The 18,736-nt window shown below is 35.2% G+C and overlaps 1 protein-coding gene across 1 annotated transcript in view; it reads right to left on the bottom strand.

The window, feature by feature from the left end:
• Positions 1-5,768: 5,768 nt before the first annotated feature.
• Positions 5,769-18,736, bottom strand: part of SFR2 (Glycosyl hydrolase superfamily protein) — a 33,960-nt gene continuing 20,992 nt past the window's right edge. The window contains exon 10 of the mRNA XM_089793522.1: positions 5,769-6,498. Coding sequence (XP_089649648.1) covers positions 6,224-6,498 — 275 coding nt within the window. The 3' untranslated portion in view covers positions 5,769-6,223. The remainder of the gene's footprint in view (positions 6,499-18,736) is intronic.

Here is an 18,736-nt window from a genome sequence, read left to right on the forward strand (position 1 = left end):
GGCTGCTTATGCTACTGGGGGAAAATCTTTTGTGAATGTGGCAGATTTCGAGGCTGCAACCCATGGTTTGGGGATTCTAGCTATGGATTTTCCAGTCTTGTCCTCGGCTGCGAATCGTGTCTCAGTTTGCAGTTTGATCCATTCAGTTTTGGATGACATTATCACCGATGAAATTGCTCTTATGATTGAGGACTTCTCTTAGAGGATCGCTATCTTTAGATTTCGTGGATTTTGGCCTTCATTATAGGCTCTTCATGCTTAGATATCCAAGCACTGGGACCCTTTGATTTCTAAATCTATCAAGATTTTCCTTGTGGCTGGGGGATTTTTCATAGTAAAATTTGATGTTGCTGATGATAGGAGGGCTATTTTATGTAGTCGCTTCAGCTGGGAGGATTGTTACCCTCTATTGACCAAACCCTAGCACGATGGTTTTGATCCTACAATAAATTTTTTTCTCATTTGCCTCTTTGGGTTAGACTCCCTAATCTTCCCTTTCATTTATGGCTAGATTCAATTCTTGAAGCTATGGAGAGATGCCATTGATGACTTCCCAATAATGGACTCCAAATCATCTGATATCTTAAATACTACTTATGTTCATGTCCTTGTGGTGGTGGATATATCGAAGGGACTAACTGGGAAGACCAAACTTGAGATCCCTAATGGTTCTTGGATTCAGACTATAGACTATGAAGGAATTCCTTTCGATTGTAGGGTCTACTCTCGGACTGGTCATGTTGCTACGCGCTATCCTACAGAAGTTAGGAAATCAAAGAAAAGACCTTCTTGGTGGTCTAGGGCTTTGGTTCAGCATTACTCTGTCCTTAAAGATGATGCTCTTAAGGATGCCCCCTAATTATGGATGTAGTTGGTGTCAACCTACACAAGTTGAACCAAATCTTGATCCGATGACTGTTGTGGTTACCCCTCCCTTTGCGATTTAGGTTCTATTGGAGAAAGATTCAGATGTGATCTTGTTTAGTTCTTCGGTTGGGTCAGATGGTGAAGCTTTGGTTTGGGAGAAGGAGGCTTCTTGGATGTAGGAAGGGTGGACAAAGGTTAATGGTAAAAAATACAAATATTCCCAACAGTCCTCGAACCATCTTCTTAGATCTCACTCTTTTGGGAGTAGGAGGTCTTAATTGTTTTGAGTTGTAATTGGTGGCAGAAATGTACTATGACATCTGTAGGTCCACCTTGGTCACCTTTTGTTGGTTGGTGACCTATTTCTCCTTTTGTTTGTGGTATCTTTTGGTCGGACTCCATTGAAAATCTTTTATGTAAAGGGTTTCAGGCAACCTTCAAAACCTGTTTTCCTTAATAAAAAAACAAATTAGGAACTCTTGAAGCAAGGAAGGATGACTGGAAGGGATGGAGTAACACCACCATAAAGGTTTTATAATGTACTATAATGAAGGATGAATAAAGAAATTTGATAGTTGTGTGTAAATTTGGTTCATAATTATGTTAATAGTTCTAATTCCAAATATTATGATGTTTTCTTGCACTTGAATGGATTGTACAGTGTTTTGTTATGATTTGGTTGTGAGGAGTAATGAACCTACTTCATTTTGAACCTATTCCCAAGTCTTCTAAAATTGGAGGTTGATTAGAGAATGGACTAGATAATGTCTGCTAACAATGTAAAATTGTCATAAACTAAGACAACCCATTTCCTAGTACATTAATACAAGATAGACAAAGGAATGGATTGTTCTCATCATGTAATGGAATGATGTTGTTTGTCGAACATTACAATGATCAATGGCAGGGATAAGAACGGAGTTAGTATCTTGTGTCAAAGTTTAAATGTCAAGTATTGACAATAGTATTTCCCTATTTAGATAGAAAAAATTAGAGTTGGAACTTTATGAATATGACATGATCAATGTTGTGATGCAATGATGCATTACAAGGGTGAGATGACCATCCTATATCTTGAAGAAGTGTTTATGATCAATCATGTTGACTAGAGTACCATGAGGACAATAAAGTGTTTGAAGATTGAATGATCTTTTCAAGGGCATTGCAAGGATAGAATAAGATCTTTTGATAAGTTTTTTGTGAAACTAATAGTGTTCTTGTGAAGGTTAATGTATCTTTTGTCGCAGGGAATAGGTTTATGAAAAGGATGGACACCAAGGCCTAAAATAACTTGTTTTATTGAGCTATTGACTAATACAATAAGTCTCTTGGAGTAGTATGTTGAATGTTGATTGTTGAAACCCATTTGTATTAATGTTATGGCTGTTGAGATTTATGTATCATACTAGGGACAATGATCCCCATGATGCGACATAGATTGTTGAGATTTGATAGAGGAACTTGTCATATATGGTTCCATATTAATAGATAATTGAGTTGTTGGAAAGTTGCTTGAAATGCCTCTAACAAGTTGTTTGTATGTAGAAGTTTGGATGGATCAACAAGATCAACATACAAGTTACCCCAACTCCATACCCAATTTGGGGCCTTGACAAACATAAACATTAAAAATTTTACACTATGGATGGTCAATGCATACCCTAAACAAAGGTTTTGATAGTTTTCTTTCAAGCACTGATATCTTTGCTAATATCTAACGAAAAAGGATGCCGCAAAAACCAAAATAATGTTATTCCAGTGCTCTAAGAAATCCTAGCAATGGATGTTCCAAATGATATAATCTAAATTGTAAATCAACATTGAAAAAAAAGCTGTTATTACTGACAGAATAAGAAATATGCAGAAAACTTAGTTTTTATTGATTCTAAATCTTCATGTGATCTTTTTGATGCCTTTGGGTGTTCTTGTATTATGTGTCTGCTAAGTTGGCAGTACACATCAAACACAATGATCAAGATTAGATGATTTTTCAGCCAATGGTGTTTTTTCTTGTCTTCTTGGCCACACACTATTAATCACACATCAATACACTAAATTAATCTACTTATTATGCTTGTATAATGTGGGCCCTGTTTTTGTTGTTATTACACCAGAAGACAATAAAGAAGGAATAGATTATTATTTGTCTTACTAGGTTCATGACGACATGCTTCACATGTATTTGATGGATCAGCAGGTGAGGTAGGATAATATTTGTACTCAGTCGAGTTTTCATATAATAATGGGTATCATAATGCTCTTGTAAACTTTTTCTGCTTCTTTTATACTTTTGAACAAGATGCCAATATTTATTACGATTAGACTTCTGAGCTCATTAATTCTTCCTTTCATTCTTTCTTTCTCAGTTAAATATATTTGTATCTTGTCATTTAAGGCTATTACCTAGACTACATGAGTGGAAGCCAAAGTGGTTATGTGATCATATGCTTTTGATAGTTCAAACGAATGTCATTCACTTTCCTTTATTTTCTTCTCAACATCTTGCATCTCAGAGAATGTTTGGGACATTCTAAGGTGTCCTCAACTCAAAAGGTTTGTGATCCAGAGGTATGCAAGGCATTTTTTAGGTCTTGTAGTTGAAGTTGATGGTGTTCTTAAGGTTTGACAAGCACGATTTTGGCAAATCATATAATTTGGATGGATTAGAGTGTTTTTGTGACCTTCATGATGCCTTTGGGTGTTCTTGGATTATGTGTCTGCTAAGTTGGTAGTGCACATCAATCATGATGATCAAAATTGGAAGATTCTTAGTCAATGGGGGTTTTTCTTGTGTTCTTGGCCAACTTGATTAATAAAACATTTTATGGATGAATAGTAGCTCTACTTTCCTACCTTATATAAAGGGGTACCCACTAAAGATTTCCATTCCCATCCAAGACTAGGATCTCCTAAAGGAATATCAATATAAATTCTAACTGTTGATCCCCATAAATTTGATAAGACTTCTTTAGTTCTAGGAGTACGAATGATACTATCTATCACATGGTACCCCCTCCCAAGAATCTTCCCAAAATAATGTGTGCTCTCCTAAAACTATATCCCAAAAAATAGTGTTTGAAATGATATTTTTGCACTCTAGAATAAAGTTGCATACCCTCAAGCCCCTAGGATGGTTGCATGTCCTAAAGATATTGCATGGTTCATTACTTTGAAGATATCTATTCAGCAAGATTTTAAACCATTTCTTATCATAGTAGTGATATATGTCCCAAACTAACTTACTTCTAATGCTTTATTTTTCATATTCAGATTTATAATTTCTAAATCACAAACTTAAACGGTCCTAAAAATCTCATCCCACCTAATTAGATCTATTTTCTAGTTTTATAAAACCCCTTGTCAGAAGAAAGTTCGCATCTATTTTTCTTCTTTGACTTTAGCTCTTTGAATTAAAGCAGACATGACATTTGATATGCAGAGATAACTATTAATACTACTCTAAGCATAAAGACTTACCTAGGTTTTACAAGATATTGTAGACATATCAGTTAACTCACCTATGACATATCATGATTATCAATTACTTTAAGTATATATCAATAATCTATTCAAGATAGAATGTATCTATAATTTGTAATGCTCATTGGGGCTAAACTTAATTTTGAATTGTTGCCATCAATAAAAATTTATGGTCTAAAAGCAATTTTGAGTATCATGAACATTATAAATTATGGGAATATTTAATCTAGAAGATACAAAAGGATAGTCTTATTATATATTAGATTAATGGTTACAACTAAATATTATAAACTTGACCTTTTTAAACCCATCAATTATTTCCACCTTTGCACTTCTCATTTCTAAGATTCGTCAATAATATTTTTCATCAAGAAAAATATAATATTCTGCCAAAAATTCTTAAGGAACAATTTTGACATCATCTCTTACTCTATCGTATCTTTAAACTTTGCCAAATTTGATTCTAGTGTATTCATTAAAGACCTTTCAACTTCACCAACAGACTAAAAATCCATTAACCTTAATATCTTTTTCAAGAAAATTTCATAAAGTATTCTCTACTTTTAATATCTATTTTATATTGACATAACAATATACAAAACCGCAATTCAATAAAACCAGCAATTCATGCGTAGATAAAAAAATTGTTAAGAGTTTCATTATGGGCAGTCTACCATATCAAAAGAAAATAAACAAAAATTCCTGCCAATAATTGGAAAAGAAGGAAAATAGATATTTATAGATAGAAAGGAAGGATACAAAGAGAGCTAAAAAGAAAGAATGATATTTTATTATAAGGATAAATAAATGTAGAATGATAAGGAGAGTTAAGGGGAATTTTTAGAATATTAAAAAATATATATTATTTTAAAATATATATAAATAATTATTATTATTATATTATATGAATGAACTACTCATTTCTAACAATTCAATTATAAGTTGAAATATTTAATTTAAAAAAATAAATTGTTGATTACTTTTTTCAAATTACTAAAACATCTAGTAAGTTTGAGGGGTAGTATTAGTTTTACAATTTGTAAAATGACATTTGAAAAATAAGTGCAAGATTGTAAAATAATAACTAGGGAAATATCATTTTACAATTGGCAAAAATAAACATCAATGTAAAACTAATAAATATTTTTAAAATAATAAATATAAAATATTTAATTCTATATTTGAACATGGTAATAAACGATAATTAATATTGATTAGACAAAGATAAAAATGATTATTATTTTTAGATTTAATCAACTTGTAATAAATGAAAAATGTGATTTATAAAATAATTAAAAAAATATAAAATTTAAAGTTTCTTTTAATCTTTGAATTCTATGAATTCTATCAATTGATTGGTCAATTGAATATAAGCAATAGTATAGAACTAATAATGCCGGATATCTTCCGCACACATAAGATAATTAAGAACCGGGTGAAGTTTCTGCCCTTATTCTGATAAAAAGGTGAGTTCTCTTAGAAATAAAAATGATTAAGATTGGAGTTGCAGTGGGTAGTATATTACAGGTTTCATGATCAGAACTGTATCTTTTACACCATTGTATACTCAACGTGCTAAACTAGTCTCTCAAATGTTTGGTTTCCGAGTGATTAACATTTATTCCAAAGAATAATTGAAAACTTGAAAATAAGCAGTTTTACATATTGCCATTTTGACTTAACATCGAAGATAACAAGCAATAAGAAATATATAAGATCAGAAAGAGCGCTGTAACCAGTGAACAACCACCAACTGGACTTGTTGTCATGCGGCAGATTGGTTAATGACCATCGAGATTCCTGTCGAACAACTGAGGAACTCCAATTATGTAGTTATTGTAACAGAGCTATTTAGATCTTATGTTTTGCAGAATTATTAAGCGACTGCTGCAGGCAGAAGTTCTTCTCTGAGTTCAGCACTGATGTCTGGGAGAGATTTTTCCTTCGTTGGTACAGTAGAATATTGAAGAGCCAAATTGCCACCCTCAGAGCTCTTGTCCCGTTTTCTCTTCTTTGCTATCTTCAAAAACAAAATAGCCAAGAGGAATCTGCCAAAACGGCTTAGTGGGTCATGAAGATCATCAACTTGATAATGGCCAAATCTCCAGTCACGCTGAATGAACGGCCTGTAAACTGGAATATCCAAACCTCCTGCAGAAGCAAAAGCCACATTTATCTAGGGTCTTAAGCCTGAAATTTCATAAACCATGGAAATCTACATTTGAAATTTCAATTATGGTCCTCGCTGCGTAAATTATATAATATCTTGAATCCTTGGAATCTCTCTTTATTTCTCTATTTACTTGAATTGACATTTTCTTCTTGCCATAAATGTTTTATATATCTATTTATTCATTTCTTGACCCCCAGAAGAGAAGGGATTTTAGTATTTTACAAGCGTCGATCAGATTTTCAAGATCGCCAAGATGTTGCAATGAATATTAAAGATGTAATGATGCAGACCGGCTAGTATAAAAACCTCTAGTTTCAAATAGAAGAAAAGAATTTAATATTCTCTGAATGATAAGAATGATGAGCATACAACGAGAAGAAAAACAATTAAATGCATTGTGATTTGGCAGGTGAATACAGATAGAGATTCGTATAAATATTTAAAACATGGACGGAAAATTGAGTCCAATGAATATCATTTTAAAGGTATTCTTGTCTTGTGCCCGAGAGAGACTGATTACAGCACTGTTGCAAATTATGTGGCCTGAAATGAAAATCAAGACTGTAGCCTTACCATTCAGAAACTTTCATCAAGGTGAGACTCAATGACTCTTGTCTGATTGTATTGATTTTTTTATAGAAATTTTCCAGAGTACAGTTTTACTAAACAATTCTGAGCTCATCCTTGGCCTACACAGTGACAAATATTTATCATACATGATACATATGACCCTACCTAGATTGTTTTTATAAAGATAAAAAGGATTTTATATCATCCATTTTGTTTTGCTATCCAATATGAGAGCACAAGTCTATGTTGATACCTCTTTGACTAAGAGCAAGAACTGAGGGGCATGCATTCTGCCAAAGTTTCCTAGGGCACAATCTAACCTCATACTCTATATCATACCTCCAAGGATTCAAACCTTAGTGACAAGCATAATCAAAGAACATACCATTACCCTCCCCAATTGTGTTCAAACAATTAAGCTACAGTCGTTTGATCCAACTTAGATTGATTTCATCTCAAATGGAAATTATCATTGCCTTACGAGCCAGAAGGGACTTTAATACTGTAAAGGCCAAAAAGCAAACTACTATTGCAAATATCATAATCATATATCATTTTAAATTCAAAGCTTGTGCTTGGTCAGTCGGAAATGATTTAGCCCCATACTGGAGACTTTCCAATTTCTCTATCTTAAACATAGACTGACTTCTCCCATCGCTTCTCCTACCCTCGAAGTGGCGTTAATGCAACCATAAAGTGTCGTTCAAAAGCATTTCACAAGGACCATGACACCCTCCAGGGGTGGTCTAATGCTTTTCCATCTCAAAGACCAGAAAATGGCAGTCAAGGATACTTTCCTACCAAACAAAAAAAAGGATGTGATCTAAAGATGGACGAATGTACGTGGGTGCACTTGGCATTAGAAGAGGAAGTAAACTGGCTCATGTCCAGCCAAGAATAAAGAGTTACAAGTGGGTTTATGGGAGCTTACTTGGCCCCAAAACTTTAGAAACATGTGTTTATGACCGGTGGGAACTGTCAGGCTGAATCAACATCATTATAATGCCCTAAGGCCATTTCATGGCCAGCATTTCCTCTAGTACTGAAAAAAGAACCCATTTTTCAAGAGGGGCCCTGGTATTTGAAGAAAGATGGCTCATTCATGAAATCTTAACCCCAGATTTCAACCCAACAGATGGTCTAACAAGCTGAGTCTCAGTTTAGATGCATATCCCTCTTTGCCAAGTGATTTTTGAGAGGACTTCAGTGAGAAGGATAAAGAACACCATCAGAAAACCATAAATCCCTTGGAACTTTCTGAGTGAATTATGGATTTAGATTATACAGCCCTATCCACATTGGCCTTGGAGAAGCCTCTACCAGACAGAATGTAAACCCCGAGTGGGAAATTTAGAGCTTTACATCTGTTAAATAAACTTGTATAGATTCCTAAATGTTAGAATTCCTATGAGGCTGAAAATAGATATTTTCAACTCTATAATTCAATTTGATTAGCCAGTTGATATAGGAGGCAATATTAATTTTGCGAGTTTACAGCAGTTTGATTTTAAATAAAAAATTGTTTGGTTTTATGTTTAATTGATTGTCTATTTGTGTAGAATTCTTGGCCGTAACAATCCCAAGTTCTAGGTTAAAGTTCAAAGGGAATTTAAATTATTAGCTGCAACATAGGTGCTGGGTATTTATCATTTCATGTTTGTTTGAGATGCGCATAGGTCAGATGGCTCTTCACAACTGATTTTCTTTTTACTACAATTGTTCCACATTTCTTCCTGAAATGATTATTCCAATTTATTTTCCCTTACAAAGAATTAATGTTTCTCCAGCCTGAGCAATCACAAAATCAAAATTTCCTAATGCCATATATATGCCGGAGAAGTATTAGTAGGGAGATATTTCACAAAGTTGTTTGAGTTATCAAGAAGCTACTTATATATAATAGGTTTAGAGTGTCTGTCATTTCCCAATTAAGATGTTATAGTGGGCTCCTCACTGACCCTGTTTTGACTAAGGGCTGTCATACTTTATGATTGTTTATATAGTACTGTAACCTGGGGACATATTTGGTGGGTAAAGTTTTACAGGTCATTAAATTGTTCTTTATCCTCAAGCAATGAAATACATGGATACCTGAATTTGATAAAGTTTTAGTGTCAGATGTATATCTGTGTACAAGCATTTCTCCTAGAATGTTCTCTTTGTTAAGGGTGACAATCATCTATATTGGTTCAAGGTCTGACTGATCTTCTTGAGTGCCTCAAGTCTACTGTCCGGCCTTATGATAGTCATACTATATCACATTTTATATGTTATTTAGAACGATCAATGGGTAATGTCCCCTTCCTAATTTGCCCTAGAAATTTCCTTATATCATAATTGCAACAGATTAGGGTTAGGGTTACATTGTAATGAATAAATCTTTCCTCAATAATACGATCTTAGATTTGGATCCAGCAATCACAACATGAAAGACATATACCATATACATAAAGATACTCTCTCTCTCTCTCTCTCTCTCTCTCTCTCACACACACACACACACACACACACACATATGAGTTAGTCAAACTGCATAATACAGAGTATAAATGCATTTGAGGAAGATACATGATGGGTCCATCTGAAGCCATTTCTACACCAAGCCTATGAGTGGACGTCTACAACAACCCTCTTGCTTGGCGGCTTGTACCTAATTTTCCCGACCATGTCTCATTTCCCTGTAGACAATCACCATCTTGCAGAGTCAAGCAGAAGTTGTAATGGGTTACTTGACCCTATAAATGTCCTCTTTGTCAAGCCGCAATGGTCCTTCTAAGATGGCCTACTTACATGCTTGTTCACCACCCTTCTCTTACACCTCCAGTTCTCTCTCTCACAAGGTGGATATCAGACAGTATGTCTATCTATTCTCTATCATAAAGGCATACACTTAAGCACTAATTTCACACGTAAAGATGCATATATGTATTTATTACAGAATTGGAAGATATGATGTGAGTATTATTTATATCAAGATGTTGAATGTATGGTTAGATTACAATTCCTCAACTGCTATCTGTTAATGGACTGTATTCTCTTGTCTGATCTGATATCATCCATTGATACTGGATGCTATATTAGTGGTCCAATTTGCTTCAGTCATTAATATTTCTTAAGGGTTGCTAAACTGCAAATCCAACACTTGTATTTCTGCAGCTGTTGTCTAATGCTTATATCTTCTGAGATGTGTTTGCTAACTGCTACTGATAATGCTAATATCTAAAGGTTTATTGGATTGATTCATGATGATTGAGAAGAGTGAGACTGATATCAGAAGATGTGTTCATTGATTGACTGAATGAGTTCTTTTGATGGTATGACTTGACGTATTGGCAAGTAATGATTAAGAAATTAGTGATTAGACGATTGATAAGTGATGATGTAACTAGAGCTGGTTTGATTTAGTGATTTTCTGATTGACTGTTTGCTCGATTTGATAATTGCTTGGTGGATTGGGAATGATGAGTGGCAAAAGAGTCTTCAATGCTTAGAATGAATTCTCCTTTATATTTTATTGGTAAAAGAGTCACCATGCTTCATATTAGTGTAAATAATTAATTATTATTACACTTTACTTAAGTTTACTTGGGATGATGCATTTTTATATTAGTTGTCATGTAGACACTTAGGAATATGCATAGACATATGAGTTGTCTTATTGACAACACAAGAGTTAGCAACTTATTTGAGCACATGGTGTCTACAACATCTCTTTATGAGATACACCTATGTAAACTTATCCTCTCATCATCACACAAACTCCTATGCTCAATGGAGGATAATCCACTCTTGGTGGACCTATACTTAGTTGTGATGTTTATCTCTTTGCTGACTCCTAGTCATTCTAGTTGCCTTTATATACAAGGCACTTCTAGTGTGTATTCATCTGATGTCCAATTATCTCATATCCAATTATCAGATATCCATTATCATCTTGATCATTATTGAGATTCTCATTTGATCATCATTAGTCTCTTTTGTGCAATCTATTGAGCTTCTTGATCTTGCCATTGAATTATTGCCATAGGCAAATCCTTACAAGGTATCAGAGATATACCAAATTCTTACATGGTATTAGAGCCACGAGAGCTTCATTGCAGAGCCATTGGAAAGATTTTTTTTGTAGGTCAAGATTGGAGCTTGGTGGTGCAAATCAGATATTGGTATCACATTCAAAAAGTCAAAAAACCTCCAAATCGACTTTTGTTTCATCAAAATCGGACATCTAAGGTGAAATCTAGAGTCAATTGATTTTTGGAGGTGCAATGGCGGCGATTCAGGAAAAATAATTATAGAGGTGATTTTCAAACAGCAATATCTCCATCATACGGACTCCTTTCGAGCAATTTTTTTTGTTTTGGGGTAGAATTTCATGATCTACACAACATTGGTGCAGGTTGTTTGTGATCTCTGTTCCTAAAGTTTTCTGCAAATCGCAAATCTCGATTTTTGCAACTTCAAAGGCTTAGTTCGGGCTCATCTGGACACATATCCAGGTGTTTTTTTTAAAGATTGCATGACTTTTTATCTACTTTCTAGATCTAGTATCAGTTTGGAGTAATTTTGAGTAGACATAGTACTTTCAAATTTTGGTCTCATTTTGGCCTATTGGCACTTGTAATTACTTAGATCCTTGAGAGGTCTTGTGTCTTAACTTGTTGAGTCGATATAGCTTCATATTTGTTGTTGTAACCAGCAAAATAAGAAGTCCACTTAGGCCCTAAATTGGCAAGTGGCCATTGTAATCACACTAAATATAAAGTGTCAAATCATGCATTGGGGCGGTTTGTTTGATTTTTTTTTTCATTTTGGGGATGCATACATTATTTGATCTCATGGAGTCATGTCAAAAGTGTCACTTTGGTTTAAGATTCAAATTGACAAAAAGGAACTATCAGAAATGGAGTGCTTTGAGGATTCATCATCTAAGAGAACATAAGAAAGTGTTTCCTTATCTATATTCGAAGATATTTTCCACCTAATATTAATTAGGGACATCTTTCTCTTCTTCGCTTTATGTATAATAGTATAAGTAAGGAATCTTTTGCTCCTCTTAGTAAGGCAAGTAGTCCTCATGACATTTGGATGTGTCTTTGGGAAGTATATGGAGATCCATGAGTCCCTCCATTACCAGAGGACATTCTACCTCTAGTCACTCTAGTTGTGGTACCTACAACTCCAGTTGAGATCATACCTCCTCATGCTCCTGTTGCTTCTACTGATCTAGTTCCAACCACAGATGCTCCTGATTCAGTGTAGCAGGAAACACCATGTCTTCCTATTTCAGCTTCATGGCATGACTTCCTTCCAAACATTGCAGTGTTGTTTGTGGAGACTTACATTGAAGATGTGGAAGACATTATTGATGACATCCATCTTCTCTTTGTCGAAGAGAATTCTTTTTCACTTGTGGCTAGATTCGGTTCTTGAAGCTATGGGAAATGTCATTGGTGACTTCCAAATGGTGGACTCCAAATCATCTAATATCTTAAATACTACTTATGCTCACATCCTTGTGGTGGTGGATATGTCGAACGGACTAACTGAGAAGATCAAATTTGAGATCCCTAATGGTTCCTAGATTCAGACTCTAGACTATGAAGGAATTCCTTTCCATTGTAGGGTCTGCTCCAAGACTGGTCATGCTATTGCACGCTATCCTACGGAAGTTAGGAAATCAAACAAAAGACCTTCTTGGTGGTCTGGGGCTTTGGTTCAGCATTCCTCTGTCCTTAAAAATGACACTCTTAAGGATGCCCCCCTATTTGTGGATGTAGTTGGTGTCAACCTGCACCGACTGAACCAGAGCTTGATCCGATGACTGTTGTGGTTACCCCTCTGCGTTTCAAGTTTTGTTGGAGAAAGTTTCGGATGTGATCTTGTCTAGTTCTTCGGTTGGGTCAGATGGTGAAGCTTTGGTTTGGGAGGACGCTTCTTGGGTGGAGGAAGGTTGGACAAAGGTTAAAGGTAAAAAATACAAACATTCCCAACAGTCCTTGAACCGTCTTCTTAGATCTCACTCTTTTGGGAGTAGGAGGTCTTAACTGTTGAGTTGTAATTGGTGGTAGAAACGTACTATGACATCTATAGGACCACCTTGGTCACCTTTTGTTGGTTGGTGACCTATTTCTCCTTTTGTCTATGGTATCTTTTGGTTGGGCTCCATTGAAAATCTTTTGTGTAAAGGGTTTCAAGCACCCTTCAAAACCTGTTTTCCTTAATAAAAAACAAATTAGGAACTCTTGAAGCAAGGAAGGATGACTGGAAGGGATGGAGTAACAACACCATAAAGGTTTTGTAATGTACTATTGAAAGATGAATAAAGAAATTTGATAGTTGTATTTAAGTTTGGTTCATAATTATGTTAATAGTTCTAATTCCAAATATTATGATGTTTTCTTGCACTTGAATGGATTGTACAGTGTTTTGTTATGATTTGGTTGTGAGGAGTAATGAACCTACTTCATTTTGAACCTATTCCCAAGTCTTGTAAAATTGGAGGCTGATTAGAGAATGGACTAGATAATGTCTGCTAACAATGTAAAATTGTCATAAACTAAGACGATCAATTTCCTGGTACATTAATACAAGATAGACAAAGGAATGGATTGTTCTCATCATGTAATGGAATGATGTTGTTTGTCGAATATTACAATGATCAATGGCAGGGATAAGAACGGAGTTAGTATCTTGTGTCGGAGTTTAAATGTCAAGTATTGACAATAGTATTTCCCTATTTAGACAGAACAAATTAGAGCTGGAACTTTATGAATATGACATGATCTATGTTGTGATGCAATGATGCATTACGAGGGCGAGATGACCATCCTATATCTTGAAGTAAGTGTTTGTGATCAATCATGTTGACTGGAGTACCATGAGGACAATCAAGTGTTTGAAGATTGAATGATCTTTTCAAGGGCCTTGCAAGGATAGAATAGGATCTTTTGATAAGCTTTTTGTGAAACTAATAGTGTTCTTGTGAAGGTTAATGTATCTCTTGTCGCAGGAATTAGGTTTATGAAAAGGATGGACACCAAGGCCTAAAATAACTTTTTTGTTGAGCTATTGATTAATACAATAAATCTCTTGGAGTAGTATGTTGAATGTTGATTGTTGAAACCCATTTGTTTTAATGTTATGGCATTTGTTGAGATTTATGTATCATACTAGGGACAATGATCCCTATGATGCGACATAGATTGTTGAGATTTGATAGAGGAACTTGTCATATATGGTTCCATATTAATAGATAATTGAGTTGTTGGAAAGTTGCTTGGTGGATTGGGAATGATGAGTGGCAAAAGAGTCTTCAATGCTTAGAATGAATTCTCCTTTATATTTTATTGGTAAAAAAGTCACCATGCTTCATATTAGTGTAAATAATTAATTATTATTACACTTAAGTTTACTTAGGATAATACATTTTTATATTAGTTGTCATGTAGACACTTAGGAATATGCATAGACATATGAGTTGTCGTATTGACAACACAGGAGTTAGCAACTTATTTGAGCACATGGTGTTTACAACATCTCTTTATGAGATACACCTATGTAAACTTATCCTCTTATCATCACACAAACTCCTGTGCTCAATGGAGGATAATCCACTCTTGGTGGACCTGTGCTTAGTTGTGATGTTTATCTCTTTGCTGACTCCTAGTCATTCTAGTTGCCTTTATATACAAGGCACTTCTAGTGTGTATTCATCTAATGTCCAATTATCTCATATCCAATTATCGGATATCCATTATCATCTTGATCATTATTGAGATTTTCATTTGATCATCATTAGTCTCTTTTGTGCTATCTATTGAGCTTCTTGATCTTGGCATTGAATTATTGCCTTAGACAAATTCTTACATGGTATTAGAGCCACGAGAGCTTCATTCCATAGCCACTAGAGAGATTTTTTTTGCAAGTCAAGATTGGAGCTTGGTGGTGCAAATTAGATATTGGTATCACATTCAGAAGGTCAAAAAATCCCCAAATCGACTTTTGTTTCATCAAAATCGGACATCTGAGGTGAAATCTAGAATCAATTGATTTTGGAGGTGCGATGGCAGTGATTCAAGAAAAATAATTACAGAGGTGATTTTCAAACAACGATATCTCCATCATACAGAATCCTTTTTTGGAGCAATTTTTTGTTTTGGGGTAGAATTTCGTGATCTACACATTGGTGTAGGTTGTTTGTGATCTCTGTTCCTAAATTTTTTTGCAAATCGCAAATCTCAATTTTTGCAACTTCAAAGACTTAGTTCGGGCTCATCTAGACACATAATCAGGTGCTTTTTTTTTAGAGTGCATGAGTTTTTGTCTACTTTCCAAATCTGGTATCAGTTTGGAGTAATTTTGAGTAGACATAGTACTTTCAAATTTTGGTCTCATTTTGGCCTATTGGCACTTGTAATTAATTAGATCCTTGAGAGGTCTTGTGTCTTATCTTGTTGAGTCCGATATAGCTTCATATTTGTTGTTGTAACCAGCAAAATCAAAAGTCCATTTAGGCCCTAAATTGGCAAGTGGCCATTGTAATCGCACTAAATATGAAGTGTCAAATTATGCATTAGGGGGGGTTTGATTTTTTTTTCATTTTGGGGATGCATACATTATTTGATCTCATGGAGTCATGTCAAAAGTGTCACTTTGGTTTAAGATTCAAATTGACAAAAAGGAACTATCAGAAATGGAGTGCTTTGATGATTAATCATCTAAGAGAACATAAGGAAGTGTTTCCTTATCTATATTCGAAGATATTTCCACCTAATACTAATTGGGGACATCTTTCTCTTCTTCTTCGCTTTATGTATAATAGTATGAGTAAGGAATCTTTTGCTCCTCTTAGTAAGGAATGTTGTCCTCATGACGTTTGGATGTGTCTTTGGGAAGCATATGGAGATCCACGAGTCCCTCCATTACCAGAGGACATTCTACCTCTAGTCACTCTAGTTGTGGTACCTACAACTCCAGTTGAGATCATACCTCCTAATGCTCCTGTTGCTCCAACTAATCCAGTTCCAGCCATAGATGCTCTTGATTTAGTGCAGTAGGAAACATCATGTCTTCTTATTTCAGCTTCATGGGATGACTTCCTTCCAAACATTGCAGTGTTTTTTGTGGAGTCTTACATTGAAGATATGGGAGACATTATTGATGACATCCATCTTCTCTTTGTTGAGGAGAATTCTTCTTCACTTGTTGCGAGGGAACACTCTGACCCTCAACCACTTGATCTTTCTTTTGAGACTGACATGATTGTGGACATTTCTTTTCAAAAATTGGAGGACCCTTACTTCAAAGGAGACATATCAGTCTTTGGAGATTGTATTCCAGTTTCCTCAGACATCATATCTTTTGAGGATTCTTCCTACTAGTTGGGGAGCATTCTCTACTACACCTATGGCACCACTTCTTCCTACAAGAAGGAACATCATTTAATTTTCATGGTGCAGCTTCTTCAGTCATCAAGGAGCTTCTTTCATGGGTGTGCATTCATCATTGAGGGGAGGCTACATTGCTTCTCTTCCCATATCTTCCTATAAGGATGATTCCTTGTCTTTGGAGTTTGATTCACTTTCATACATGGACACGTTACCTTGTTTGCCACCTTCTTTTGGGCATTCACCAAATTGGCTTGTGGCATCTACATTCATCAAGGACTTGTCAACATATGAGCAAACTTCAGAGGCAGCATCCATAGCATACTACATATGGATTCCTCATCCATCTTCCTATCCACAATGGGAAGTATACTTGCACCTATACTTGGTGTATCTTCTTTCTAAAGGAAGAAATGTCATTTGTAGGCATTGGATACTTTTTTGTCTTCATGACATCCTTGCAAGAGATTATTCAATATGGAGGGATACCATCATGTATTTTTTCTTATGGGGGATATATGCTTGTACATGCATGATGTATGTCATACTAGGGGGGTCTTGGTTACTCCATCCTTGCATGCATCTTGTATTTCTTCATCTCTCTTTTTGGAGGAGGTTTTTCCCACGAGGTTTTCCCTCTTTCTCCGTTTTCAGAGAGATTGCATTGCATAGCATTGTATATAGAGCATTGCATTTGTACATGGGTACCTAACATGGCCTAGTAGTCGGTACCCACATTGCATCTTGCATTTAGCTTTGTGTGCGTAAGTGCATTCCCCTAAGTTGCACTTAAGGGGGTGTGTTAGTGTAAATAATTAATTATTATTACACTTTACTTAAGTTTACTTAGGATAATGCATTTTTATATTGGTTGTAATGTAGACACTTAGGAATATGCATAGACATATGAGTTGTCTTGTTGACAACACAGGAGTTAACAACTTATTTGAGCACATGGTGTCTACAACATCTCTTTATGAGATACACCTATGTAAAATTATCCTCTCATCATCGCACAAACTCCTGTGCTCAATAGAGGATAATCCACTCTTGGTGGACATGTGCTTAGTTGTGATGTTTATCTCTTTGCTAACTCCTAGTCATTCTAGTTACCTTTATATGCAAGGCACTTCTAGTGTATATTCATTTGATATCCAATTATTGGATATCCATTATCATCTTGATCATTATTGAGATTCTCATTTGATCATCATTAGTCTCTCTTGTGCTATCTATTAAGCTTCTTGATCTTGGCATTGAATTATTGCCTTGGGAAAATTCTTACATGGTATCAGAGCTATACCAAATTCTTTCAGAATTGAGTCACCACTTTTCATTGTTGCTTAGAGAATAATATATTATTCTGAAATTGATCTTCCTTAGATGTCCTCAAATGAAACCTTCTCTTCTTTATATCTTCCGATGTGGGGGGAGAGTTGCACCTCTTTATCATGTCTGCCCTCCTGCAATGGTCACAACCTTCCACAATCGCCACCTTTTGGACAAGCATTTTTCTTCATAACTTAATCCTTTTGAACAAGTTACTTCCTTATTTTATTTTCCATTAATTATTTCTTGATTTACACCTTCAAGCTATGTCTTCTCTTTATAAGTCTCCTTTAACTCTGCACATACTTTCCTTATATTCATATCGGCATATTCTTCTATCTCTGCATATACATTTCATTTATGATTGCATCTATTCCTCTTATATATCTGCATATAGTACTCTTCTCACAATTTTGTTAAAATTTCTTCTTACAATTATGCATTCAACCTTTCTCTGAAGATCTTCTCTTCATCTCCAAGTGTAAGTTTGATATAACTATTGCTCCTCTCAAATGCACTCTACAACTTCCTAATATATCTTGCCAAGTGTGATGTGTCTTCCACTTTCTGAATTGCTCCTCAACTAATCTTAATTTTTGTTCTTTATTTCTAATTCATGTTTATTTTTGAATTTTTCTCCAGTTCCAACGTACTCATTCCATATTGTATTTTCCAATTTTCTCTGCTCCATCTATGTCCCCCTTCAAAAATGAGCTATTCTCCCTTTTATATCTTATGTTGAGGGACTAACAACTTTTCCTTACATGCCATTTGACCTTTCATTGAACTTAATCAACTTGTGTGTGTGTTTACGTGACTGGTGATGTTGGCATGGCACGCCCCCTGACTCCATGTGAAAAACTTTGATCCGGAGCTATGAACTAGTGAGACCACAAATGGGGGATGTCATCCCCACACTTCAATTGTTCAA

Source organism: Cupressus sempervirens, chromosome 7 (genome assembly GCF_028749045.1).
Source record: "Cupressus sempervirens isolate cs-2001-9-10 chromosome 7, ASM2874904v1, whole genome shotgun sequence".
Lineage (NCBI taxonomy): Eukaryota > Viridiplantae > Streptophyta > Pinopsida > Cupressales > Cupressaceae > Cupressus > Cupressus sempervirens.